At 39.2% G+C, this 27,117-nt stretch overlaps 1 protein-coding gene across 45 annotated transcripts in view; it reads left to right on the top strand.

Annotated features, from left to right (window-relative positions):
- The window catches only part of Neb (nebulin), a 202,863-nt gene that overhangs the window by 113,471 nt on the left and 62,275 nt on the right, over positions 1 to 27,117 (top strand). For all 45 annotated transcript variants that reach the window (XM_074070778.1, XM_074070748.1, XM_074070741.1 and 42 more), the window contains 28 exons: positions 792 to 899; positions 1,704 to 2,015; positions 4,144 to 4,347; positions 4,688 to 4,792; positions 8,099 to 8,203; positions 8,303 to 8,614; positions 9,334 to 9,438; positions 10,179 to 10,277; positions 10,464 to 10,565; positions 10,699 to 10,806; positions 11,889 to 12,200; positions 13,459 to 13,563; positions 13,854 to 13,958; positions 14,277 to 14,381; positions 15,062 to 15,169; positions 15,271 to 15,384; positions 17,351 to 17,548; positions 18,137 to 18,241; positions 18,963 to 19,067; positions 19,176 to 19,280; positions 19,566 to 19,673; positions 21,182 to 21,295; positions 21,624 to 21,821; positions 22,146 to 22,250; positions 22,887 to 22,991; positions 23,840 to 23,947; positions 24,967 to 25,071; positions 26,584 to 26,691. In XM_074070778.1, the coding sequence (XP_073926879.1) occupies positions 792 to 899; positions 1,704 to 2,015; positions 4,144 to 4,347; positions 4,688 to 4,792; positions 8,099 to 8,203; positions 8,303 to 8,614; positions 9,334 to 9,438; positions 10,179 to 10,277; positions 10,464 to 10,565; positions 10,699 to 10,806; positions 11,889 to 12,200; positions 13,459 to 13,563; positions 13,854 to 13,958; positions 14,277 to 14,381; positions 15,062 to 15,169; positions 15,271 to 15,384; positions 17,351 to 17,548; positions 18,137 to 18,241; positions 18,963 to 19,067; positions 19,176 to 19,280; positions 19,566 to 19,673; positions 21,182 to 21,295; positions 21,624 to 21,821; positions 22,146 to 22,250; positions 22,887 to 22,991; positions 23,840 to 23,947; positions 24,967 to 25,071; positions 26,584 to 26,691 (3,873 nt within the window). The remainder of the gene's footprint in view (positions 1 to 791; positions 900 to 1,703; positions 2,016 to 4,143; positions 4,348 to 4,687; positions 4,793 to 8,098; positions 8,204 to 8,302; positions 8,615 to 9,333; positions 9,439 to 10,178; positions 10,278 to 10,463; positions 10,566 to 10,698; positions 10,807 to 11,888; positions 12,201 to 13,458; positions 13,564 to 13,853; positions 13,959 to 14,276; positions 14,382 to 15,061; positions 15,170 to 15,270; positions 15,385 to 17,350; positions 17,549 to 18,136; positions 18,242 to 18,962; positions 19,068 to 19,175; positions 19,281 to 19,565; positions 19,674 to 21,181; positions 21,296 to 21,623; positions 21,822 to 22,145; positions 22,251 to 22,886; positions 22,992 to 23,839; positions 23,948 to 24,966; positions 25,072 to 26,583; positions 26,692 to 27,117) is intronic.

Here is a 27,117-nt window from a genome sequence, read left to right as displayed (position 1 = left end):
CTTTTTCCCTGCATCCTTGCCAACATTTGTTGGTGATGGTGTTCTTGATGCTAGCTATTCTAATAGTAGTAAGGTGGAATCTTAGTGTGGTTTTGATTTGAATTTCCTTTATGGCCAGGGATGGTGAACATTTTTTCTTGTGTTTTTTGGCTATTTGGACTTCTTCCTTTGAAAAAATTCTGTTTAGTTCAGTCGCCCACTTCTTTATTGGTTCATTGATTTTTGGGGAGTTTAATTTTTTGAGCTCCTTGTATATTCTCATTATCAGTCCATTGTCTGATGTATAGCCAGTGAATATTTTTCCCACTCTGTGGGTGGTCTCTTCAATTTAGAGACCATTTCTTTTTATTGTGCAGAAGCTTTTTAATTTTATGTAGTTCAATTTGTCCATCTTTTCTCTTAGTTGCTGGGCTGCTGGTGTTCTACTGAGGAAGTCCCTGCCTATACCTAAGCAATGATTTCTTAAAAAAAAAAAAAGATAAAACTTAAAGATGCATGTGTAGTAATATTTAGTTTTCTTTTTTAGTGGACCATCATTGCTTTTTCCTTTTAAAAGCCAATCAATAGGCTGGGGACATGGCTTAAGTGGCAAAGCACTTGCCTAGCAAGCATGAGCAAGGACTCATTTACTGTCACTGAAAAGCTACTGGAAGTCAAGTTCAGTATTAAACTAATCTATTTTCTAAATCTTCAGGAGAGTATAATGTTCTTAATAGCTATTACTAACCTGCAATGCTAACTCAGTCGCTCCCTCTTCAGACTTACTGTGGTATTGCATCCTCCATTTGCAGAAACACTATCAGCAAGCTTGGGAAGATGTCAAGATGACAGGTTATGACATACGAGCAGATGCCATTGGGATCCAGCATGCCAAGGCTTCCCAGGATATTGCCAGTGACGTAAGAGCTCTTCCTCGCCCAACCTCAACAAACACTAATAGACACACAGGGAGTTTAACTTAATCCTCTAAGAATTATATTTGGTAGAATATGGGCCATTGTTATTGGTATATTGTTTTCAAATACCAAATTCCAGGACAATTGGTACAACAATTTGAGAAGCCTCTTCCATCTCCTCTTGATTCTACAATTCTTATGTTTAAGTGCACATACTGATTTTTTCCCCAAAAATCTCAGTTAATTTATAAACTTTCTGAGATTTAATGGGTACAAAGAATTCTATTGTTACCCAAAGGATGGCATGTGTAGTATTAGTGCTTCCTAAAATAGTTTCCTGCAGTATTGGACAAGTATTTTAAATAGTCGCATAGTTGTTCTTAAAGTGTGCTAGAAAAATACTGATTAGCCTCTCTTTAGATAGGGTTATAAATTTTAACAAAATTAAAAAATTAATTCCTAATTTAAAAGTAAATTTATTTAAACAAAGAATTGATTTGATTTAAAGTAAAAGGGAGTATAGATTGTTATTGTTCATGGCAAAAAATGGCTGAAGTTTGGGGAGCACTGGACAAGGCTGACTGGAGATGAACCGGAAGCCCAGGGCTTGCCCTGGAGACATTCATAGTCTATCCAAACTTGCACATAGAAGACAATCCATTGTAATAAGGAGTGTAAAACTTAGAGCATGCAGCTAAAGAAAAACAGTCCAAAATAAAGGTCACTTTAGGAATTGTTTTGAAGGGGCTCTTTACAAAAAGCTAGTTTGGAAAAATCACCACTCTTCCTTCTGTTCACATCCACCAGTATCTGTACAAGACTGCTTATGAGAAGCAGAAAGGCCACTACATTGGATGTCGAAATGCCAAGGAAGACCCGAAACTGGTTTGGGCAGCAAATGTGTTGAAGATGCAGAATGATAGACTGTACAAAAAAGTCTACAATGATCACAAGGCCAAGATCTCTATCCCAGGGGACATGGTGTCCATCAACGCTGCCAAAGAAGGTCAGGCATTGGCAAGCAATGTGGACTATCGCCAGTACCTGCACCAGTGGTCTTGCTTTCCTGACCAGAATGATGTGATCCAAGCCAGAAAAGCCTATGACCTGCAGAGTGATGTAAGTGTGACCCCAGGAGAAAGCCTTCCACAGCTTGGCACAGAAATACCTTCCAATGCTTGGGAGACATACATTCCCACACACAGGCACATTCCTTTAGCATTTTGCCAAATCCATCAACTGCCTGCCTATGGCCAGATTTGTTCTGAAAGTTTTTATTTTCATCATTATAAGTGCTATCAGAATTTTCTGTAGATTTATTTGTAGTATATTAAATATAAGAATGTTCTCTGGGCGTTGGTGTAATCCTAGCTACTTGGGAGGCTGAGATCAGAAGGATTATGGTTTGAGGCCAGCCCAGGCAAATAGTTCACAAGACCTCATCTCCAAAACAACCAGAGAAAAATGGACTGGAGGAATGGCTTAAGCAGTAGAGTGCCTATTTTGTAAGAGTGAAACCCTGAGTTCAAACCCCAATCCCACTTAAAAAAAAAAAAAGAAAGAAAGAATGTCCATGGTCCTTCAACTATGTATTGAAGAAGGATAGGTATGTCTTCCTTGAAATTGCTTTTGAAGATTAGTGACATGCTGTAAACTCACTTGTTTCCTTTTACTGGATATTCTTCACAACATTGTGATTCATTAACTTACTGGGACATTTTAAACTTATTATGTCCATTTGATCTTTTAGAAATGATGGATTCCTTAAGGTTACTTATTTCTTGAGTAGAATGGATACCTTTTTTCCTTGTCTGGAGTTGGTTTCCTAATGCTACAAGGGCTACCTTTAAAATATAAATGAGTTTGTTATACCAAGTGTTACTTATCACTTGAAATGAATTGCCACGTGGTAGTTGTGGGCCAGTCTTTAGGGAACTGCAGTGTATTCATTCACAGGAGTCCTAGTAGTATACTGAGGTGTCAATCACAGTCATAAAAAATGAGAAAGGAAAACTTCTGAGTCTTGGAGATCCACCATACTTTAAACACTAAGACATTATAATGTCATTCTCCTTAAGGTAGAGATTTCCCAGTGTTATTCACTCCCCCACACCACCATTTTAGCCTGATGTTTGTATCCTTAACTAACTATTAACATACCATTCCAGAACAACACAATGGCTTCTTATAAATTAATGACTGGTATGAACATAGACCAATTGTAGTTGCTTAACTTTTTCCCTATGTGTGGGAAAGCAAATCCCAATTAAAAGGGAAGATTTTATCGTAAAACTCAATGGAGACCAAAATTGAGGAGCTAGTGATTGAATCCTTAACTATCCTTTTAAAAAAGTATTATTTAGTATGCTATATGTCAGGTTTTTGCTAGCAAGAAAGACACACTAGCCAATAAAGAAGAAAAATACAAAACGTGACTCCTGACTTTACAGAGTTCACATTGATAAAAAAGAAACAGGTATTAGTGAAAGAATGTCAGGTGAAGAAAATTGGGATGACTGAGAAAGAGTGCCCTATAGCACTAAGAAAGAGAAGTCAGGAAAAATTCTTGAAGAAAGCACTTATTCCTCAGTATGAATGAAGGTAGAGGAGGAAACACAATTTTGCAGGATGATCACACAGGCAAAATGGCTGATGCAAACAACAAACTGAGGGACAGAGCATGATCAGAACACAGAGGGCAAAGGGAGCCATGTATGAAATGAGACTAGAAGAGTAGGTGGAGATAGTACCAGCCAGCTGCCCCTTCTAGTGCACGGGAAGGAATTCGATCTTTATTCTAACAACAAAGGAAAGCCATAGGATACGGTGAATGTTGCAGCCTTAAATTTGAATTAGGAATTTGGAGAAGACCATTTTGGTTGCTATTATAGAGAACTTAATGAGGAGCCCATTGCTATTGCTTTAAATTCCACATTAGCTAGTGTGATGGTTGCCTAGATATTACTCAAAAATTGTTGACGCATACCCCCAAGCGCTCTCACTTCATTCTGTCTTTTAGAATGTGCATAGGCACTTAATACAGACCCTGCCACAGAAAACAGGACAAAACAAGGCACTGCTGGACATATGAGGAATTGTGTTTGTTAGGGCAGAGCTCTGTTTTTAATTATTGCTTGCAAAGATGAAATATAACATTAAAAAAAAAACTGCTTCCTTATTTTACCACCACCTTCAAAAACAAAAAACAAAAAGATCTTGCTTCTCCTAACTCTGTTTTCTCTCCCAGGCCATCTACAAGGCTGACTTGGAGTGGCTCCGTGGTATTGGCTGGATGCCTGAAGGGTCTCCTGAAGTATTAAGAGTCAAAAATGCCCAGGAGATCCTATGTGACAGTGTCTATCGGACACCTGTGGTGAAACTCAAATACACAAGTATTGTTGACACACCTGAAGTTGTCCTTGCTAAATCAAATGCTGAAAATATTAGTATTGTAAGTCACTTTTGTTTCTAGTAAAATCAAATTCAAGCTATAAATAAGTGATAGTTAACCTAGTAATCTATTTCTAGGATAAAAATAATATTGATGATAACAATTTTAATAAGTAACTTTGACAGCATTGTTCTTGCTTATTAATTTAAAAACTCAAAGTATTAACAAAAGGTATTAACAGAGATTACATATTAAATTTGAGTAACATGAAAATATTTTAGAAATCTTTGCTTTAATATGAAATGATCTTGGATGAGACCCAAAGGAAAAGTTAAAAGTTGTGCACTCAAACTAGCAAAATTACAAATCTTGATTTCATTGTTGTCATTTTTTGCCATAGCCAAAGTACAGAGAAGTTTGGGACAAAGACAAAACTTCAATCCACATAATGCCAGACACTCCAGAAATTAATCTCGCTAGAGCAAACGCTCTTAATGTGAGCAATGTAAGTACACAACAAACTCTTTTTCTTGAAAAGTCACTCAGCTGGTGCCATAACATGACAACAGAGTCTTCATAGCTGAGGGGGAGAAAATCACTTGGGTGTGGTGGGAGGACTGCTTGCCACCAGGTCCTGCTAGGAGTGAGGAAAACCAGATCTCTGCGAGTCCCTGAGCAAGGCCAGTTAGTGGTGAGCCCAATGTCAACATGAAAAATGGGAGAGAAAATAAGGACAAAGAGAAAGAAGAATGAAGATGTGTACAGCCAGAAAGGAAAGTTAATAATAACACATTAGATGAGCTCAAAATAATCATAATTCTTTATAAAAGCCTTCAAATTAATTTTAAAACCTCCATAAACCTCTAGAGGTTTTCTATGAAGTTACAATTACCAAAATTTCCCCCATAAAAATATAGAAAACATATAGCTAGAAATTAAGAGTTATTAAGCACTTTCCTTTTTCTTCTCAAATGCCAGCATCACCAATAGTTTTATAGGGGAATTCTTTCAGAACTTTAGAAAATAAACACCCATGAAGCCTAATAAAAGAAGGAAAGCCATCACAATTACCAAAACTTATTAAAGATAGTTCCACAAATGAAAACTGTAGACCAACAGTAATGGTGAAAAAGTCTTAAAGTATTAATAAAACAAATTCCTCAGTACATTCAAATGATGTGATACAAACAATGGGGGCTCATTCAGGAATGCCAAGAGGGTTCCTTTTTCAGAACCTAAATCATTTCCTAAATGATAGCACAAAACCAAGAAAACCATATACTAATTTTATTAGGCTTAAAGCATGTGACAAAATCCAATAGTCATTCTTATTTTTAAAATAAAATCCCAGTTAAAAAAATAAATGAATATTTTCTTGCCATGACAAAAATAACATCCCAAATCAAAGTCCAGCTCATCCTCAGTAAGTAAGCTTCTTATTGAAGTCTGTATTAAAACAGTGCTAATGAAGCCCATTAATGTCACCTATTTAAAATTTGACATTTAACTGGCTAAACTGGAAGGCTTCTAACTGATATAAATATAAGAGTAAGAAAACCAGGGGCTGGCGGAATGGCTCGAGTGGTATAGCACCTGCCTAGAAAGTGTGAGGCGTAGAGTTTAAACCCCAGTACCACACCTCACAAACACAAAAGAGTAAGAATACAAGATAAATATTGGAAACAGGTAAAATTCTCATTTGCAGAAGAAATCATTTTTAGCCTGGAAAAAGTAAGAGAATCAATAGGGAAAGAATGATTAGTTAGTAAGCAGAATTCAGTTACATGGTTGGCTATACAATTCAAGAATGTTCAAGAAAGCTGGCATCATGGATCACAGAGATTGCTCGTGTGCAGAGTAAGTATGACTTTAAACAGTGGGTAGTATCTTAGTGCAAATCCTCATTGTTTAGAACTTTGTACCCTTTCAGAAGAATAATAAATCTTTGTGAGAGAAGGAGCCTGCCAAGCAAAGATCCTCACTATGTGCCAAATTTCTCCATCAATTCTATTGCAATAAGTTACTTGGGCATTAATTTTTCCATCTGGGGCACCAATGCATGTTTTAGGGGTGGGAGTTGGGACTGGAATCAACAGTATGGTGCATTCTTCTCAAGTAGCTGAGTCAGTAAGCAGTCAGTTCATCGCAGGGTGGACTCCTCATCCATTCAACCTGTAGGTATTTTTGTCAGGAGTGTTCTCTAAAGTCTAATATGCTTGCTACTGCCTGATAAGTTTCTGAGTTGAAAATACAAGAACCCTACCATTGATATCATGATATGAGCAAGATTAGCATAGTACTCAAAACTAGGCCACAGTAATGCTATTAACTTTTGAGATTAATGAGAATGGCTCACATTTTAGAAGCAATCGAACATTCTTCACACATGGAATTGCCACTGTTATCATCTTGATAAAATCTGCAATTCAAAATTGCTTCAATCATTTAGGTAACACAACTTTTGCAGAATACTTGTATGTGATTTGATGAAATAAAATAAATTCACATTAAGTTGACTCATTTAACTTCACACTAACTGTATGAATAAGATATTGTTTGTTTTTATTGTTTGTTTTTATTAGACGGGAAAGTTGAGACTTAAAAAGTTAAGGAATTTTCCCATCTTCTCAAAGTTACTAAGTAATGAAATTAGGTCTCATTAAAAATTAGGCCTGGATTTTTTTCTATGTTCAAAGAAAAAATATAGGGGATAAATATAGCTAAGATATATTGTAAGCGCATATGTAAATATCACAATGTATCCCACTGTACAACAATTATATGCTAATAAAAACAGAAAAAAATTTGACCTCATAAATATTCATTATACAAAAATAGTATAATGATGTATATTAACAAAAAATAAAAGTAAAAGGTAACATAATCATGTGTTTGTATTAGATATTCTGTAGTATAACATATTTAAATATGGAAGGTAGTTTTTCTCTCTACAGAAAATGAGTCAATTTTTAAAATAGATCCACCCAAAATTCATGCAAAAACTTAAATGAAAACCCATATAAAACTTGTTTACAAGTATAAAATTTATCTGAGCACTCATTTTTCAGATATGCAAAAGCTGTGAAACTGTCAATAATTGAAATTTAACTTCTTTCCGCAATGTAGAAGTCCCCATACTGCTTGATATGATTTCTAAATTATACATTTAAATTCATTATTTTTGAGTCTACCTGTCATAGTACAGAATGTATATGTTAAAGTATGAACATATACTTAAATACACTTAAAATATTTCAGATCAATTACTACTTTAGTTAATTTCTTTATAAAAACAACAAATAGTTATTGTATCTGATTGCACTTCAGCAGAAGTCCTAACATTCCCAAACACGATGCAACATGAATCATGAATAAGAAGCACCTGGAGGCTAAATTAGAAAGGAAAACCTCACAAGTGTAAAAAGGTTTATAATTGGGAAGGTAGCAAAAGTGAGTCAAATTAAAGAAATTCAGCTGATGGAGTGGCTCAAGTGGCTGAGCGCCTGTCTAGCAAGCATGAGGTCCTGAATTCAATCCCTAGTACTGCCAAAAAAAATTCATTATTGCCCATTAATGTCTGATGCTATCAGTACATCAACACAATAAAACACAATAAAAATGAAGCTAAACTCTTTCACATTATGCATGAAATTATAAACCCTGAACAATTACCTCGAGGCTAGCACTCAAATGCCAAGAAAGAAGTCTTGTCAGGCTTTTAAACTACCTGTATGACATTAGTTCTACTTGAGCCCTTGGAGTTATTTGTAAATTTAAACCTCAAATGATACCTTGTTTTTCTTCTCTTTAGAAACTTTATCGTGAGGGCTGGGATGAAGTGAAGATGAGCTGTGATGTTCGACTGGATGCCATCCCTATCCAGGCTGCCAAGGCCTCCAGGGAGATTGCCAGTGATGTGAGTGTGGCCTGTTGACCTTCCTGTTTTTTAAGCAAAAGCTCTCAGTGCATCAGAAGGGCACACTGTGATCCATCTGTTCTGTTTGTCCCTTCCCAGTATAAATACAAGCTTGACCATGAGAAGCAGAAGGGACACTATGTGGGAACCCTCACAGCCAGGGATGATAACAAGATCCGGTGGGCCCTCATAGCTGGCAAACTTCAGAATGAGAGAGAGTACCGGCTGCACTGGGCCAAATGGAAAACCAAGTTCCAAAGCCCTGTGGACATGCTTTCCATCCTGCATTCTAAAAAATGCCAGACTCTGGTCAGCGACATTGATTACCGCAATTACCTGCACGAATGGACTTGCATGCCTGACCAGAACGATGTGATTCAAGCCAAGAAAGCCTATGCGCTGCAAAGTGATGTGAGTGGGCTGCCCTATAAGATGAGCTCTTCTATCCTTTTACCATGACTCCTAGAATGTTTATGATATTGAATCCTTTTGTCATCCTTTCACATCTCTGTATAGCCAAGAATTTGCTATTAGTTCAGCCTTACAATGTGACATCAAAATCACAAAAGCCAAAAGGATCTAGACTTTGTATCAAGAAATACATGGTTAGTGTGAAGGAATAGCAGATCTTCATTATATCAGGTTGAAGAAAGCTACTGTGAAAAAAATATCATTTTGATAGAATTTAGGTAGCAATGAAGGTTTTACCCAGTAAAATATTGGTAGCGCATGAATAGGAGCTAAGCACAGGTATGCTCTTTTGGTTGACACAGTTGTTGAGAACTTTTGAATTAAGTTGCCAAAATTTTTAAATCTGGCATTTTTTGTACACATAGCTAAGATTTCTCATTTCTCTGGATACTTCAGAAGATGCAGCTCTATTTATGCATCACCCCTTGGCAACAATAACCTGGAACTGAATTGAGGTTAACACACATTAAACAGAAAAAAATATCTTCTAGTTTGTCAGAGTGCCGGGTTTGTTAATTTTTTTTATATTACCTGACTCACTGCTTGATTTTGTCATCCTTAACTTACATTGTGCTTAAATTGTGTTTCTTCATCAGACGGATGGATAGGCTAACTTGGACCAGGGGACCAGCTTGCTAAATTAATTCTTGTTTTCACAGGCTGTTTACAAGGCTGACTTGGAATGGCTCCGGGGAATTGGGTGGATGCCAAGTGATTCTGTTTCTGTCAATCACGCCAAACATGCTGCAGATATCTTCAGTGAGGTATTCCAGCATTTCGCCCTGCCAAAACTATATTTCTAAAGAGAATGAATAAAAAGATTTGAGCCAAAATATAGTCATCCCAGAGCAGTGATTTTAACCACTTTAATTGCAGTAATTTAAGACAGGCATATATTTTTTCCCCAAAATAATCCTATTCTATTCCCTTCACATTATGGGACCACAGCCCTAGTATAATGCCCGCTGATGCTTGGAACTGTGTAAGTGGAAAAATTCTTTTGTCAACACTAGCAGTACTGTTGTGAGAAGTTTGTCCAGTTAAAAAAAATAGATTGAGTGATATGATCTGTATAATGAGATGACATTGGGAGATAAGCAACCTTACTACTTTAAAATCTGTGGAAAGGCTGGGATGAGTAGCTCAGTGGTAGAACTTGCCTAGCATGCGTGAGGCCCTGGGTTCAATCCCCGGCACCACACACACACAAATCTGTAGGAGGTATAAGAAGGCCTCCCCATTTAATTAAAAAATAAAATGCTAAAAAGAAAACTTAAATTGCCAAGAAGATACCATTCATATATAGCACTCTAATAGAGAATCCTTAAATTTAGTCTATCTATCAAAAGTACCACAGCTATACCTGACCACTTTGATTGTGTAAATATTACGTAACTTTACATGAACTATACCATAATAAATTATTTTTACATCACCCTTAAATAATTAAGTAGCTCACCAAGACCAGGGACTATGACTATCTAACAGATTTTTTTTCTCATAGAAAAAATATCGCACAAAAATAGAAACTCTCAATTTTACACCTGTGGATGACAGAGTGGATTATGTGACAGCAAAACAAAGTGGTCAGATCCTTGATGATGTGAGTACATGGCTGTTCTAAAATTAACACAACCTCTTAAATGTCATTTCCAAAGTTTGCACCTCCTTGGAGTCATTGCCTGAGATAGGCATTTTAAACACTGAAATTATTAGTGCTAAGCAATTGCTTGGACAAATGATGTTTGATTAACTTTAAGTAACTTGCCCTGCTGCCTCTTGCTTTTAGATTAAATACCGGAAAGATTGGAATGCCATCAAATCAAACTACACCCTCACAGAAACGCCCCTGCTGCACACTGCTCAGGAGGCTGCCCGGATCCTGGACCAGGTATGGATTTTACCTGGAAGCCTGGTACTTTGTGTAGGGACAGAAAACCCAATGGAACTGTAGGAGATTTATGCATGTGGCTTGTCCCTCCCTTCTGACTCCTCATTTAACCCCTATTGTGACTCTCTCTTAGTACCTCTACAAGGAAGGCTGGGAGAAACAAAAGGCCACAGGTTACATTTTGCCTCCAGATGCTGTACCGTTTGTTCACGCCCATCACTCCAGTGATGTTCAGAGTGAGGTAATGTATCCTACTATGAGCGAGCTTTTAGAAACTGGACCTTGCCCATAGGGATGCCAGTAATGTCTGAGACATAAGATACCACTTTGGGGATGTTGATTTCAGTTTGGGAGACCTGGCTGGGCCTGCTAAGGGCTGGAGTACCTGTTTTCCTTTCGGTCTTTTCTCCTGGGTTTTGTGTTTTGAGGTTGTTACAGCTGCTTTTTTTTTTTTTTTTTCCTTAGCTTCTTCAAAAGCTACTGTTTGTGGGTTGGCAATGCAGATCAGTGGTAGAGTGTTTGCCTCGTATGTACAAAGCTCAGCATTGCAAAAAGAAAAACAAAACACAAATGCTATTGTTTGAATTCTTTACTTTTTCTTATATTTCCTGCCTTCTGTAAAATCTCTAAGCTACCAAAATAATTTATTTTCAGAATTACAAAATAAGTATGTGGCTTTTTTTCCTACTTTAAAATTTCTGCCTTCTTCTTCTTCTTTTATGGGATTTGAACTCAGGACTTTGTGATTCCTAGGTAGCACTCTATCACTTGAGTCATGCCTCCAGCTCTTTTTGCTTGGGTTATTCTGAAGATAGGGCCCCACTTTTTGACCAGGCTGGCCTGGACCAATATCCCACCATTTTCCTATTGTATACTTCCCACCATAGCTGGAATGACAGGCACATACAACCATACCCAGGTTTTTTCTGTTGAGTTGGGGTCTCATGAACTTTTTTGCCTCAGCTGGCCTGGAACCATGATCCTCCCAATCTCAGCTTCCTAAGTAGCTTGAGATGACAGCATGCTTCCATGCCCAGCTATTGGTCGAGATAGGGTCTCATGAGCTTTTTTGCCCAGGCTGGCCTTAAACTGTGATCTTCCCCATCTCAGCCTCACAACTAGCTGGGATTACAGGTGTGAGCCACTGGTGCCCAGCCATTTCTTCATATTTTTGAGCACTTTTTGTTATCTGTTCTTGGGGTGGGAGTAGTCAGACAAGCAGTTGGGGGACTGAATTTTTTGATGTTCCTTAGCAGAAGACCAGGCCCCTCTGCCTTGCGAGTGTGCCAAAGCTGACAGAATCTATGCCTTTCTTCCCATCAGTTGAAATATAAAGCAGAACATGTAAAGCAGAAGGGTCACTATGTTGGCGTTCCGACCATGAGAGATGACCCTAAACTGGTGTGGTTTGAGCATGCAGGCCAGATTCAGAATGACAGACTCTACAAAGAGGACTATCACAAAACAAAGGCCAAAATCAATATACCTGCCGACATGGTGTCAGTCGTGGCTGCCAAGGAGGGACAGACCCTTGTCAGTGATATTGATTACCGTCACTACCTGCACCAATGGATGTGCCATCCTGACCAAAATGATGTCATTCAAGCAAGGAAGGCCTATGACCTACAGAGCGACGTAAGTGACTTTCATTTCTTCATTATCAAGAAATGTACAATGCACTCTGAGAATGGTAAGCAGCATTTCAAAATCATCTGCTTTTGAAACTTGGGGCTGGATCTGAAGTAGAGAAAGAACAGGAACAGCAACTGATCAATAGCCCTGCCTACTGACTGCATTTGTGAATAACTTTCAAAGTCATATTTTTAAACTCTGCTGTGTTTGTGCCGTTTCTGCTATCAGCAACTCCTCACTCACATTTACTTTAGAGTGAAGATCGGCTGATTTAAAATAATTTGCTTGGTAAGAATTGAGGTTAAGTTGAGGTTGTGAAAATATTAGATGTTGATATAGACAAGGACCTAAGAGTGCCTTATTCCTGCTTTGCTGAGATAGTTATTCCTCAAAGCATTTAAGAAGGAGAAGGAGTGGCTTACAAGAATTCAAAGCAGAAGAGAAACAAAGTACTGGTTAAGTCACAGGAGGGCCAGCATCCTTTATGAAGAGTTTTGGTAATGCTAAGATAGCTTGTGCCAAAACTTCAATTAAGATCTCTACCTTATCTGTAGGTGAGCACAGAAACATGATGCAATGACTTACTTGCTTACACAGAAAAGCTAACCCTGAGTCTTCTCATTGTTACCAAAAGAAAACCAGGAAGTCAAAGACTGCCTGTAGCATAGATGCTGAAATTGAACACTCCACCTCATTGGTTGCTGCAGCAGAATGACTGTTGTGGAATTTAATCAGATTAGCAGCTCCTACTCATTTAGCTTAAGTTGTGGGCTGAGAAAATCCAGGAGCAATGGGCAGGAGGGGTGGTGGTGGTAGAAACAGAAGTAGTGTAGCCACACTGGAGGAGATGCTTTCCTCTTTCCTACAACTACATGAGTAGTTACTTGCGTGATTTCTTTCATTTAATCTAAATACACCCACATGGTTCTACATACCTAAATGGACCAAATCTATCTAAAACCACAACCTCCTTAGTAAATCTTTTCTTATTATCACAGCCTGAAGAAATGGTCCCCTCCCATTAATTCCCATAGCACTCAAGTGATCTTGTTCTCATAGTACTTAGCCTTACACATGTTCCTTAAACCTCCAAGCACCAGGCCACATGCACAGTTACAGGGTCAAGAAATATTGCTTGGGTGAAGTTACACTAGAACACATAAGACAGTAGCTGCTCAAGAGAAATTTGGACCCCTCTTTTTGTAATTAATCCTGTGTCTGAGTCATTTATACCCCATCACATTTCTCTTTCTACTCTTAGAATATCTACAAAGCTGACCTGGAGTGGCTACGAGGCATTGGCTGGATTCCCCTAGATTCTGTGGACCATGTGAGGGTTACTAAGAACCAGGAAATGGTGAATCAGGTACACAAAATCTGGTCCCTTTTTAACCTACTGCCTACCCTCCTTATCTGCCATGTAGGGGTTGGTGGCTGTAGGGATAGACCTGTCTTACTAATTGCATGTGTGTGTGTGTGTGTGTGTGTGTGTGTGTGTGTGTGTGTGAGAGAGAGAGAGAGAGAGAGAGAGAGAGAGAGAGAGAGAGAGAGACTGGGGTTTAAATTCAGGGCTTTGCACTTGCATAGCAGGCAAGCTACCTCCTGAGCCACATCTCCAGACCTAGACCTGTCTTAATTATCTCTTTTTCTTTGCAGATAAAATATAAAAAAGATGCTCTTGACAACTACCCTAACTTTACAAGCGTGGTTGATCCTCCAGAGATTGTTTTGGCCAAGATTAACTCAGTCAATCAAAGTGATGTAAGTTTGTTTGCACATACATAGACTAATTATATTAGATTAACTCTTGGTAATTGCTTGTTAGAAATTGGAGAGGGGTCAATTATAAGATAATCTTTGTAAGGTTGGTAACTTCAAAGTCATAGTAAGTGTGTACTTTCAGATATTTATGTTCTTGTCCAAAATATTATATTCTATTAGCTAAAATGGACTGAGATTTAATCAGTTGGTTAGTTTTAATCTCTAAATGTAGACTGATTAGTATGTTGCTAGGTAGATCCTATCAAAATTTAAATAGATACAGTAATCAAAAGGTTTGGTTTTGTTTTCTCTCCTTAGGTAAAATATAAAGAAACATTTAATAAAGCCAAGGGCAAGTATATATTTTCTCCAGATACACCATATATCTCCCACTCCAAAGACATGGGAAAACTCTACAGTACTGTAAGTCCTATGCCATAACAAGTCAGTTCCTAATTTTAGGCTCTTGTGAGAATTCATGTCCTTGACTAATTGTGTGAGCAACTTACTGCTTTCATCGTACTTCATCTTGTTTGTTGGAAGTAGCATATTATTCAAAGTGAGAAGCATGCATTCAGTTGGTATATTTTGAACTCTTGTGAGGTAACAGGCCCTCTGGGAGGCATTGAGGAGCTAACACTCATTGAGACAAGTTCTTCAGGAGCTCATACAAGTGAGAGGAACAGACATAGATAGATAGATAATAACAGAACAAGTTCTAAAGGGCTCTAGGAACCATCTTCAGCAATCATATAGAAGCATCTCTAGCTAACAAATGGAAAACTTGCTTTCAAAACTTAATTCAACTCCTTTAAAGGAGGAGTGTGTATTTGTATGCCCAATAGAAAGCAATCCTTGATGGTTCAAGCTTCTCATTTTTATGAGAACTGACTGGTTAACTCTGTTATAAAATATCTCAGAACCTATAGATTTAACTTAGTCAGATGCTTGACCTATTCTAGGTAGGCACACTATAGGCTATAAATAAAGATTTAAACATTTCCTTGAACAAAAAGGTTTTACCTTAACTTTACCAATTGTTTTAGTAGTATCTGAAAGTAGTTGTGTGCAAACTTTTATTGATACATATTTCTTTGTTCTAGATACTATACAAGGGGGCGTGGGAAGGAACCAAAGCTTATGGCTATACTCTGGATGAGCGCTATATTCCCATTGTTGGAGCCAAACATGCTGACCTGGTGAACAGTGAGGTCAGTATGACGTTTTCCTCTCATAGGTTTGGGGTCTTTATTGAGAGCAAGGGACTGGTTAGAGAACTCCAGTGATTCTCAACATTGAACCCATTTCACAGCTGAAATACAAAGAGACATATGAGAAGCAGAAGGGCCACTACCTGGCTGGAAAAGTCATTGGCGAATTCCCTGGTGTGGTTCACTGTCTGGATTTCCAGCAGATGAGGAGTGCGGTAAGCCAAAGCTCACTCCAGTGTGGATTTGTACAGCTTCCGTGTTTTCTTTTTTTTTAATTATTCATTTATTCACATGTACATACATTGTTTGGGTCATTTCTCTCCCCTACCTCCTTCCCCTACCCTCTTTCCTCCTCCCCCTCAGTTCCAGGCAGGTCCTGTTCTGCCCTTATCACTAATTTTGTTGAAGAACAGACACAAGGCTAATAAGGAAGACAAAGAGTTTTTGCTAGTTGAGTTGAGGATAGCATTGCTTTCGTGTACACGTGTTATGACCCATGTTGATTCATCTCTAACTGATCTTTACACTTGTTTACTGATCCCCTTCTCATGATAAAAAGCAACCTAAAAGCAACCTCTGTTGCTTTAAGGTTTCTGTATTAGCTCCCCTGGAGTGGGGACAACAAACACTTTCATGTTTTGGGTTTTCTACCTATTTCTATATCACCAGTATGTGCTCTCCCTTGTCATGTGATCCAAGTCCAACCACATTGCTGCATTTGCCCTAGATCTAAAGTCCTCATATGAGGGAGAACATATGATTTTTGGTCTTCTGAGCCTGGCTGACCTTACTCAGAATGATGTTCTCCAGTTCCATCCATTTACCTGCAAATGATAAGATTTCATTTTTCTTCATGGCTGAGTAAAATTCCATTGTGTATAAATACCACAGTTTCTTGATCCATTCATCAGTAGTGGGGCATCTTGGTTGTTCCCATAGCTTGGCTATTGTGAATAGCACTACAATAAACATTGGTGTGCAGGTGCCTCTGGAGTAACCTGTGTTGAATTCCTTTGGGTATATCCCCAGGAGTGGGATTGCTAGATCATATGGCAGGTCTATGTTTAGATTTTTACTAAGTCTCCAAATTTTTTTCCAGAGCGGTTGCACTAGCTTGCATTCCCACCAGCAGTGGATGAGAGTTCATTTTTCCCCACATCCTCGCCAACACCTGTTGTTAGTGGTGTTGCTAATGATGGCTATTCTAACAGGGGTGAGGTAGAATCTTAGTGTGGTTTTAATTTGCATTTCCTTTATGGCTAGAGATGGTGAGCATTTTTTCATGTGCTTTTTTGCCATTTGAATTTCTTCTTTTGAGAAAGTTCTGTTTAGTTCAGTAGCCCATTTTTTAATTGGTTCATTGATTTTAGGAGAGTTTAGTTTCTTATGTTCCCTGTTATTCTGGTTATCAGTCCTTTGTCTGATGTATAGCTGGCAAATATTTTCTCCCACTCTGTGGGTGGTCTCTTCAGTTTAGAGACCATTTCTTTTGTTGTGCAGAAGCTTTTTAATTTTATGAAGTCCCATTTGTCCATTCTTTCTCTTAGTTGCTGGGCTGCTGGGGTTCTATTGAGGAAGTCCTTCCCTATACCTATTAGTTCCACAGTGTTTCCTGCTCCTTCCTGTAATAATTTCAGAGTTTCAGGTCTGATATTTAAGTTCTTGATCCATTTTGAATTGATAATATAACAGGGTGATAGACATGGATCTAGTTTCAGTTTCTTGCAGACGGTTAACTACTTTTCCCAGCAACATTTGTTGAAGAGGCTGTCTTTTCTCCATCGTATATTTTTGGCACCTTTGTCAAAAATGAGGTGGGTATAGTTGTGTGGATTCATATCTTGGTCCTCTATTCTGTTCCACTGGTCTTCATTCCATGTTTTCTTGTATCTGCCTACTTATAACCTAGCCCATTGCTCAAGATTAGGTGAGGGATGGAGAGGCAAAAATGGGTCACTCTTGAGATTTTCCCACCCCTACCTGTGCACCCTTGGTGGCTGCAGTCTTTCTCCCTTCCCCTTCCCCCTGTACTAACAAACACACAGTGAGGGTTCTGTATTTGTGAAAAGGAGAAAGTAACAAGGTCAGTATTAACCTGACATTGCACAAGGATGGGATATTGATGTGAATCACTCATTTAATTCTCTTCTAATTTCTGTCTTTAAAAACATTATTCTTTAGTTGAACTACAGAAGAGATTATGAGGACACAAAAGCGAATGTGCATATCCCCAATGATATGATGAATCACGTGCTGGCTAAAAGGTGCCAGTACATCCTCAGCGATCTGGAGTATCGGCACTACTTTCACCAGTGGACATCCCTTCCAGAAGAACCCAACATTATTCGTGCCCGAAATGCCCAGGAGATCTTAAGTGATGTATGATGTCCTTTCTGCAGCCTGACTTAGTTATTGGTTTCACCCAGTCCTGCCATAACCTTCCATGCTCCAGTTGTCCCTGTGTTCATACCCAGTGACTTTCAGCACAAAGTGGCATGAGTAACCACTCTTTGGTGGAAAGGATACCTGTGTTGAATATTTAATCTGTTCAACACTAGATTCTAAATAACAGGAATTCTCCCCTCCTGACTTTCTTAGGCCAGGAAACTAAAGACCTCTCAGCTGGTGAGAGGCCCACCCTCTGTCCTCAAAACACTGAGCACATCGAGGACCAATAAGAATCTATAAATGCTCAATTGTAAATTCAGAATACTTGTTACCTTTCACTGTTCTTTCTCCTTTTTAAAAATTTTTATTAGCATAAATCAATTGATATGTACATATAGGCATATCATATACTTTGATCAAATTCATTCCATCTTTCCTAACCCTATCCCTCACCCCCTTTTTAACAGCTTTTAGAGGGTTTCATTATAATATTATCATAGATATATATATAAAGTACTTTGATCATATTCACCCCCCATTATCCTTCCCTGCTGGTTCACTGTTCTTTCTTTCTTGCAGAATGTATACAAAGATGACTTGAATTGGCTGAAAGGCATTGGTTGCTATGTTTGGGATACACCTCAGATCCTCCATGCTAAGAAATCATATGACCTCCAGAGTCAGGTGAGCCACCACCCACCCTAGAAAGACTGGGTCTTTCTGGGTCCTCAGAATCCATGAATGTGTCAGCTGGCTGCTGGCCAGGCTGTCTCTCTGATCTGGCTGAGACTCTGTTGTAATGGTGCATAATCTAAGGGAACCAAATTCCTCCCCTCACCCTGGCCCCAACTAAACCTCCCCTGGTGGTCTGTATTAGCAGGAGTCTCTGCTATGGCTAAAGGCTATGTACATTTTGTACATTTATTACAGGAAATTACCTGAGAGGTAAGAATCTGTACCTTGACCAGTTTCACTTGCAGAGAGTAGGATGAAAAGTATACTTTGACCACAGGCAGATACATTTTGAAGGAAGAACAATAAGCTTCTGGGGCATGTGCCAGCACACGGCTGAGCTCTGGTAGGGTAACAGACCCTAACGGACTGTCTAACAGACTGTTGACACTGAGGGGCTGCTGCTGATGGGTGAAGGATGGGCATGGAGAAGGCAACAAAATGAGAAGGGATCCTAGCAAATATCCAGACCCCACTCTTGGTCAAGAGAAGCTATTTGTTTTGGTAGCCTACAGGACTGCAAGACTACAGAACTACCCAATGACAGTCTGCTTCTTAGGATTAAAGCAGAACCCAAAAATAAGTGAAGGGACATCTATGTTGGCACAAACAGCTGAAACTGATGACATACCTGTAGTTTACCAGTCTTGGTGACTTTTCTTTTTCTTCACAGATACAATACACAGCAGCAGGTAAAGAAAATCTAAAAAACTATAGCATGGTCACAGACACACCACTTCATGTGACTGCGCTGCAGAGTGGCATCAATGCCAGCGAGGTGTGCTTTTCTTCCTTCTTTTCTAGGGTCAAACCTATTTCTTATCTTTACATATCTCCCAACAACAGGAGTGAATAAGCCATTCTCTTTTTCTTTTTTTGTCTATAGGTGAAATATAAAGAAAATTACCATCAGACTAAGGACAAATATACCACAGTTCTAGAAACAGTGGATTATGACAGAACCAAGAATCTAAAGAGTCTTTTTAGCAGTGTGAGTTGAGTTATTTTTTGTATGTGCCACCTTTTCCCCTTCAGTGACAATAAGAGATTAAATGGGGTAATCACCCTATCCCTAAAGATTTCTCCAGGTTTTTAGAATCTTCAGATTCCTACTTTATCTTATGAAATTCTTGAATGTACAGTTAAATAAATCTCAAATTGAAGGGAGTCCTGGGGGTGGCAAGGACTGTCTGAGAAGGACATAAACAAAGGGAAAACAGTACTTGGGAGCTAAGCATAGTGTATTGCATATTCTCAATACTTTTAACCCCTCCAGAACCTGTACAAGGAAGCATGGGATAAAGTGAAAGCCACCAGCTATGTCCTGCCTTCCAGCACCTTGTCCCTGACACATGCCAAGAACCAGAAGCATCTGGCCAGCCATGTAAGTCAAGCACAAACACAACAGCCCTCTGCTGTCCCATCCTCCCCACTCCAAGAATTTTTTGGGCTGATTCAAATGGTATTCCCAGCACCTCTCTAGACAGTCAAGTATTTGGTCATCGGAGTCTGCGTGCTCAGTGCCTCCTCTAGGGGCCCTGCAGTCTGGGCAGTCACAAATACCAGTAAGAAGGACACAGAGGTGGCCTTTTAGGCTGGCTGTCTACAGATGACATGGATGGATAGTCTCTGTGTAAGCCAGAAGTGAGGAAAGAAGACATACTGTACAAAATAGGCAGTTTTCAATAGAATTATGCAGGCTTTGGGGCAAAATGAAATCAGGGATATGATAACTAGCTATAACATAAGCATTCCCAAATAAGCAGAGTAGGCCACAGAAGCAAACTTTTCATGAGGAAAGAAGAGTTTTGTACATAGGATTTACAAAGTCCAGTGTTGGCTTTTTCCTTGGGTCATGAAAACAGTTATAGAAAGGCAGGATTCTCGGTGAACTGTTGTTGGAACAAGATGGGGATATAGAGAAATTAATCCTTTAAAAGTTTTTAAAAATATTTTAAGAAAAAAAAACCATTTCATTTGAATGTTCTCTTCTTTATAGCTGAGAAATAGGTTAGATGTGAGAAGCTAGAATTTTCGGTTCTGGAAAATTCTGGTAGAAATTTAGGTTGGTCTCTAGTCAATGAAGGACTTTGTGGGAATTGTGATACAAATGTTCCATCTCCCTTTTTTCACTGAGATGTGGGTCTCTGGGTTAGGAGAGAGTTTGTATTTTATCACCAGGTGCTGGAAGGTTGGATTTCATCTCTGCCTTATCATCACCACTTAGTACATGCAATCATGGATCATTAATTAATAGGCAACACAGATAAAGAATTAGAAGTTGGTTGCACTGTTTTTTGAAGAGTTTGTGGAAACTAAAATTCAAGAATGATGTTTCTTAGGCATAGGCTTTTCAGTTATTCAAAACAAAGACATTCATGAGCAGTTTTGATCTTTCACTTATGATAGTGAGAAAAATAAAGCCATTATCACAAAAGAGACTATTCAAAAATCACATAATCTTGGGCTGGTAATGTAGCTCAGTGGTGGTGCACTTGCATTGCATATGCAAGGCCCTGGATTTGATCCCCAGAACCACAAAAATAATTTTAATAAAATAGAAATTACATAATCCTAAAAATGAGTTGGTTATAGTAACAGCAACTGTACAAATGTTGATTTAGGTGCTTAAAAACAATAATTAGAATTCTATAGTGCTTTACAGTTTAAAAGCACTTTTAGATATGGCCTGATTTAAGTCTCACAATAGACCCCATGGTGTGTCTAAGAGTGCTATGTCTCCGTGCAGATGGAGCATGAGCTCAGAGAAGCGGTGTCCCCAGGTCAGCCAGATTTCAGTGCAGGGTTTTTCCATTGTCTCATGCTCCTTTAACAAAATCAATCTATCATTCTGTATAACTATATTTCATCCTTTGTACTTTTTCTCTACAGATCAAGTACCGAGAAGAATATGAAAAATTCAAAGCTCTTTATACTTTACCAAAGAGTGTCGATGACGATCCAAACACAGCACGGTGCCTCCGAGTTGGCAAGCTTAACATTGATGTAAGTTACCTCAAAGACCTTTCTTCATAGGGAAGCCAAGTGAAAGCCATGTGCTGTCCATCAAATCATTTTCCACCTGACAGGCACGTGGCACTAACTGTGCCTATGTAAAGACACTGAGTATCATCTCAGCCTGTATCACTTCTCTTTTTAAGTTTTCCTAGTATTAACAAGTAGAATGTGTCAGAAAATTCCAGCCCCCATCTTGCCCCAGCTGCTTGCTCTAAACTAGATACCCTGACTTCTCTTGTATGGAAGGAAAGCACATAATCCATGCTGACTTGACACAGTTTTCCTGTATATTTGACATGTAATTTTAACTTCACAGCGCCTGTACAGATCTGTGTATGAAAAGAACAAGATGAAAATCCACATTGTGCCTGACATGGTAGAGATGGTGACTGCCAAGGATTCTCAGAAGAAAGTCAGCGAGATTGACTACCGTCTTCACCTCCATGAGTGGATTTGCCACCCCGACTTGCAAGTCAACAGCCACGTCAGGAAAGTCACAGATCAGATCAGTGATGTAAGCCCATGGCTTGGGAAGGTCCCCTGCCCCTGCTTCATCCCACTGTCCCACCCCAGAAAGAAGCAGACTCAGCTGTATGTACACCTCAGCTGTTTTCCCCACTTGCTTTCTTACTCTCCATGGGCCTGATGATTCTGGAGCTGTCGCTGGAATCAGGGCTGTATGAGCACATCTTTCTTCAGCATCCTCAGCCAGAGTGCATGACACCATTTGCTTTTTATTCCCCTGTGTACTCTGGGTCCAGGGTACATCTGTTTTTTTAGTGTTAAAGTTATGTTAAAGACTTTTTCCTGATCCCCTTCATCTGTTGATCCCCTCTAGATTGTGTACAAGGATGACCTAACCTGGCTGAAAGGCATTGGTTGCTACGTCTGGGACACTCCTGAGATCCTCCATGCAAAGCACGCTTATGATCTACGCAACGATGTGAGTTTCTTTGTTTCGTGTTTTGGAATATTTCCATTTCTACGTAGTGTGGAGTCAAGGAGAGAATATGGAAAACAGGACATTGTCATAGACCAACTGTGTATGAAGTGATGCTGAGAAGAGCTGAGGTGGAGAAAGACACAAGGATCAGAGCATTTGTTTCTCAGCCATGCACCTGGCATTCCTGTTAAACAGTGTGGTCCAGCTTACTTTGATCCTGGGTGAGGAAGGGACTCCTGGCTCTTCTCTCCATCTTTTGGACTATTTTGGATATATTAATGGGACCAATAATTCTCATTACAGGAAAATTCCATCTGTTAAGAGTTTATGGACTATACATAAGATTTATTTGTAAAAAGTAGATTTTTCCAGCAATTAATATTGCAATGAGGATTTCAAAAGAAAATTTTTCCTAGAAGAATAGCCATCAAGTCTCCTAGAAGACACTGGAAGCCCCATATTGACTATAAGCATTGGTTATATTGATTTCTATAAAATAAAATTCAGATACATCCTCTTTCTTCAATAAGTGCCGATGAATGTGAATATTGTGAATTAAAAGCTACTAAGCTCTCTGTGAAAACCAACAGTTTCTAGTACAATAAAAGGTACCCATCTGTTTTCCTTCTCTTGCAGATCAAATACAAAGCTCATGTGCTGAAGACAAGGAATGACTACAAGTTGGTGACTGACACACCAGTCTATGTTCAGGCTGTCAAAAGTGGGAAGCAGCTCAGTGATGTAAGTGTTCCCTATGGGAGTTACTGTGGGCTGTAACAAAGACAGTGGCCACTACTCAATCAAAGACAAGCAGTGCCAGCCTTTCCCAGTTGACAATCAGAGTTGGTGCTAGAGAAAGTGCTTAAGATTCTGCCCTTGGCTCCCAAACACCTGAAGTGTCAATAGTTGGTGAGAGTGGAGTTGTGAGTGAGCTGTATGTGGAATACTTTATGTTTTAGAACTTCCAAAGTTTCTTTTGTATTTCACTTTGTCTCATAAGCAGCACTGTCTAGATCTAATAATTAGGGCCAACAATGAGAGAATAAAAAGCAAGCAGGCTCTGAAGCTAGAACCTCTACCATGTGTAACCAGAGGCTTGGGAAAAGCGTGTGATCCCTCTGAGCTAAGTGTAAAATGGGGAAGTGTGTGTAAAGGCTCACTGAGCTGCTCTTGTTAAATTAAACCCACAAGTTAATAAGTAAATATTAGATCCCACTAGTGAGTTAGAAGGTTGAAAGTATTATTTTGGCACTTCTGGTGGAAAAATGTCCACCTGAGCTCTCTTTCTCTCTCCTTCTCAGTGAAGTGTCCATAGCCTGGCTCTGATCCTATTGACACAGCACAGTAACATATCAGTGTTCTCTAGGCAAAGGAAACAGGGTACTTTTTTTGTGTACCTTGGGTACTGAGGATAGAACCCAAGGCCTTGTACATGCTAGGCAAGTGCTCCACCACTGAGCTATAGTCCCAGGTTTTGTTACTGTTGTTTTATTATGTGTTTTAAAGAGAGACATGGGTTTCCATTCTAACATTGCTTCTGCAGTTAAGCCTCTCTCTCTCTCTCTCTCTCTTTCTCTCTCTGCACACAGGCTGTCTACCACTATGACTATGTACACAGTATCAGAGGCAAAGTGGCTCCAACTACAAAAACTGTGGATCTAGACCGGGCCCTTCATGCATACAAGCTCCAAAGCGAGGTAAGCAGTGAGACTGCCCAGCAGAAATCCAGGCCACTCACTGGCCCTGTGGAAGCAATCTCATCTTGGACATCCTCTTGATATGACCTTGTAAAGTATAAAAGCTGTTCCATTCAATGAGCTGGAAAATCAAAAATAGAACATAGCTCTTCTTCCCTCTTGGTTGGTAGGATCCTCTTATCAAGCAATCAGACAAACAATAAATGGGCATGATTTTGAGCAATATCTACAAGTTATAAAAAAGAGGACCAGAATACCATCTCTGCTTTCAAAAAGCTTAAAATCAAATTTCAAAGAGAGCATATTTAATTATAAAAGTCTAACAGTAAAACATAAAGGTAGACCTTGCTGTTAGAATTCTGAAGAGAAAGAATTTGGGCCTGACTCATATGTTTAATCTCCTTAACCTGTATTACTCAGTGGTGGTGCATTGATCTCAATTTTCTAGTATTAAAGAGAAGTAATTTGATTTTATTTTTCCACTATTCTGGAACCTGTATCTTCCCAGAGTGTTTAAGGGCCCAAACAGAAACTCCTCCCTTCACTCCTTCTGTCTTGAATATGTGTATCCTAACATCTTCCATAGCCTGATGTCAAGATCCTGTGTTTAGGGGGTTGTGGGAAGTTGGAATAGAGCAATACAAAGATATGCCTGATAATTATAACTATCTCACTGATGATGGCTTGGATGTCACCTGAATGTGGGGTTACTGGCTGAGGTGGTACTTGGCTTCCTGTTCTTTCTATATTTTCTAAATTCTTGCTAGGAGCTGGGTAGTCAACATGGAAGCATAGAAGAATTACTTCCTATAAGCCATTTCACTCAGCATTCTCTTTTTCAAAAGCAGTAGGTTAAGAGTAATCTGACTCATTTTGGATTTAAGTTCTGCTTGAAATCAATTCAGAGAGAATGAGTACATGAATGATCTGATCAAAAATCTAGCATGAGCTCTATGGCATTTAAGTCAGATCAGTTATTTAAGGCCATCCATCACTTCATCTGTTCTTCATCCCGGCAGAATCTGTACAAGACAAGCCTGCGCTTCCTGCCCACTGGGTACAGACTTCCGGTTGATACCCCTCACTTCAAACACTCCAAGGACACCCGGTACATGAGCAGCTATGTAAGTGGTCTCCTTATTCAGTTGGGGTCTGAAGTTGGGGTGGGAAGGAACTAATATTAATAGTCTATTATCCTCAAGCCAGGCCCTCAAGGTTCAACATGATAGAATGATGGGAGAGCGGACAGCAGACAGCATGTTTTCTGGGAATGTGATGGAATTGGCTACTTCTGCAGCCCAGCAGTGCCTGGGTAGCCCAGGAGTTAGGATGGGATGATGGGAGCCTTGGCTGAGGGCCGATGGCATCAAGATGCCTCTGCTTCTGCTGGCCTTAGATCAGAAGCATCCTGACCAATCCCAAACCATTTACTGGAAATACCACTTCATGCACGCATCACTGTATCCTTTCAAAAAGAAAGGATGTCTTGCCTAGTTGTTGGCTCTGTACTTCCCCCACTATTTACCTTAGGTTATCACTACTTGTAGCTTACCCAGGTGTTGGCGCTACTACCCTTCTCCATTTTTTAAAAAGTACCAGATTGGGATTTGATGCATTTACTAAGGGCAAGACCTAGAGAAGTTTTAGTCACCCCAATGAGTCTAGCCTGGCAGACTTTACTCATAAACCAACCATTGGCTGGAGACCAAACTTTCCCTTCCATAATAATCCTAAGAGTCCTGGAATGAACCCTGTTGGCCAGACAGGACCCAGTAGCCTATAGCCCAATATGTTTTCAAAACATATTGGGCTATAAGAATCTAACATGTTAGTCTATAAAGTCATTCATCAATTTAAAAAATTAATGGGCACCAGTGGCTCACACCTGTAATCCTAGCTACTTGGGAGGCTGAGATCAGGAGGATCATGGTTCAAGGCAAGCCTGGGCAGATAGTTCATAAGATTCCATCTCCAAAAGAACCAGAACAAAATGGACTGAAGGTATGGCTCAAGTAGTAGAGGGCCTGTTTTGTAAGAGTGAAGCTCTGAGTTCAAACCCCAGTTCCACCAAAAAAATAAAAAATATTCTCTTACTCCATCTTTGTATTTTCTAACTCCCTAGCCACATTGGGGCTAAAAATACAAGTTTATCTTGCATTTTGCATACCTGCCTACAACAGATTTCACCTAGCAAGGTTAATTTTTTTTTCCTTTCTGGACCTGGCTTTATCATCCAACAAATAATTTTCAAGACTTGGAACAATATTAAATGTTTTCCTTCCTTCCTTCCTTCCTTCCTTCCTCCTTCCCTCTTTCTTTTCCTCCCTTCCCCCTCCTCCCTTCCATCCTTCCTTCCTTCCATCCATCCTTTCCTTCTTCCTTCATTCCTTCCCTTCTTCCATCTGTCCTTCCTCCCTTCCTTCCTTCTTTCCTTTCTTCCTTCCCCCCTTCCCACTCCTGTCTCAGCCTCCTGAGTGCTGGAATTACAGATGTGAACCACCATGCCTGTTTTTTTCTTATATTTCATGTTTAGAAAACATTTTTCAAATACAGGTGGCATGTCCTTTCTAATTGAGAAGTACAATGCAGCTCTTTATACAATCATCACTGATCTTGTTGTGACCTTGCTTTTGCAGTTCAAGTACAAAGAAGCCTATGAACACATCAAGGCAAATGGATATACACTTGGCCCCAAGGATGTTCCATTTGTCCATGTCCGGAGAGCCAACAATGTCACTAGTGAGGTATGTGAGTGCTGATTCTCCGTGGGAATTACTGCATTTCAAAGACTGTAGCTTTGTTTGCAGTGCATTTAAGAATTTATTGTATTTTAGCAGAAACTTATACATCCACAAAGTGCAAAAGGGTTCTTTTGTCACTATTTTGATATGGTATCCTTGGCAGTCTTTTTCTGTATTTAGTAAGAGATCCAATTCCATAGACTATGGTGCAAAGATTTTCTAAGGAAATAATTCCTTCTTTTGACATTTGTATTAAAAAATATTTAATAAGATTTTACTTTAGTTTGACTCACATCCTGGTTTTCTACATCAATTATTGGTTTGTACATCTGATCCTACTATGCAACCATCTGGTAGACCATAGAAGACTGTGCTCAGAATTCTTCATCTGAATGAAATAAATATCATTTTTCTTCTTGTCTTAATCAT

The sequence above is a fragment of the Castor canadensis genome, chromosome 4, assembly GCF_047511655.1.
Source record: "Castor canadensis chromosome 4, mCasCan1.hap1v2, whole genome shotgun sequence".
Classification (NCBI taxonomy): domain Eukaryota; kingdom Metazoa; phylum Chordata; class Mammalia; order Rodentia; family Castoridae; genus Castor; species Castor canadensis.
Note: the sequence above shows the minus strand (reverse complement) of the source record. Positions and strands in the feature narration are given on the sequence as shown.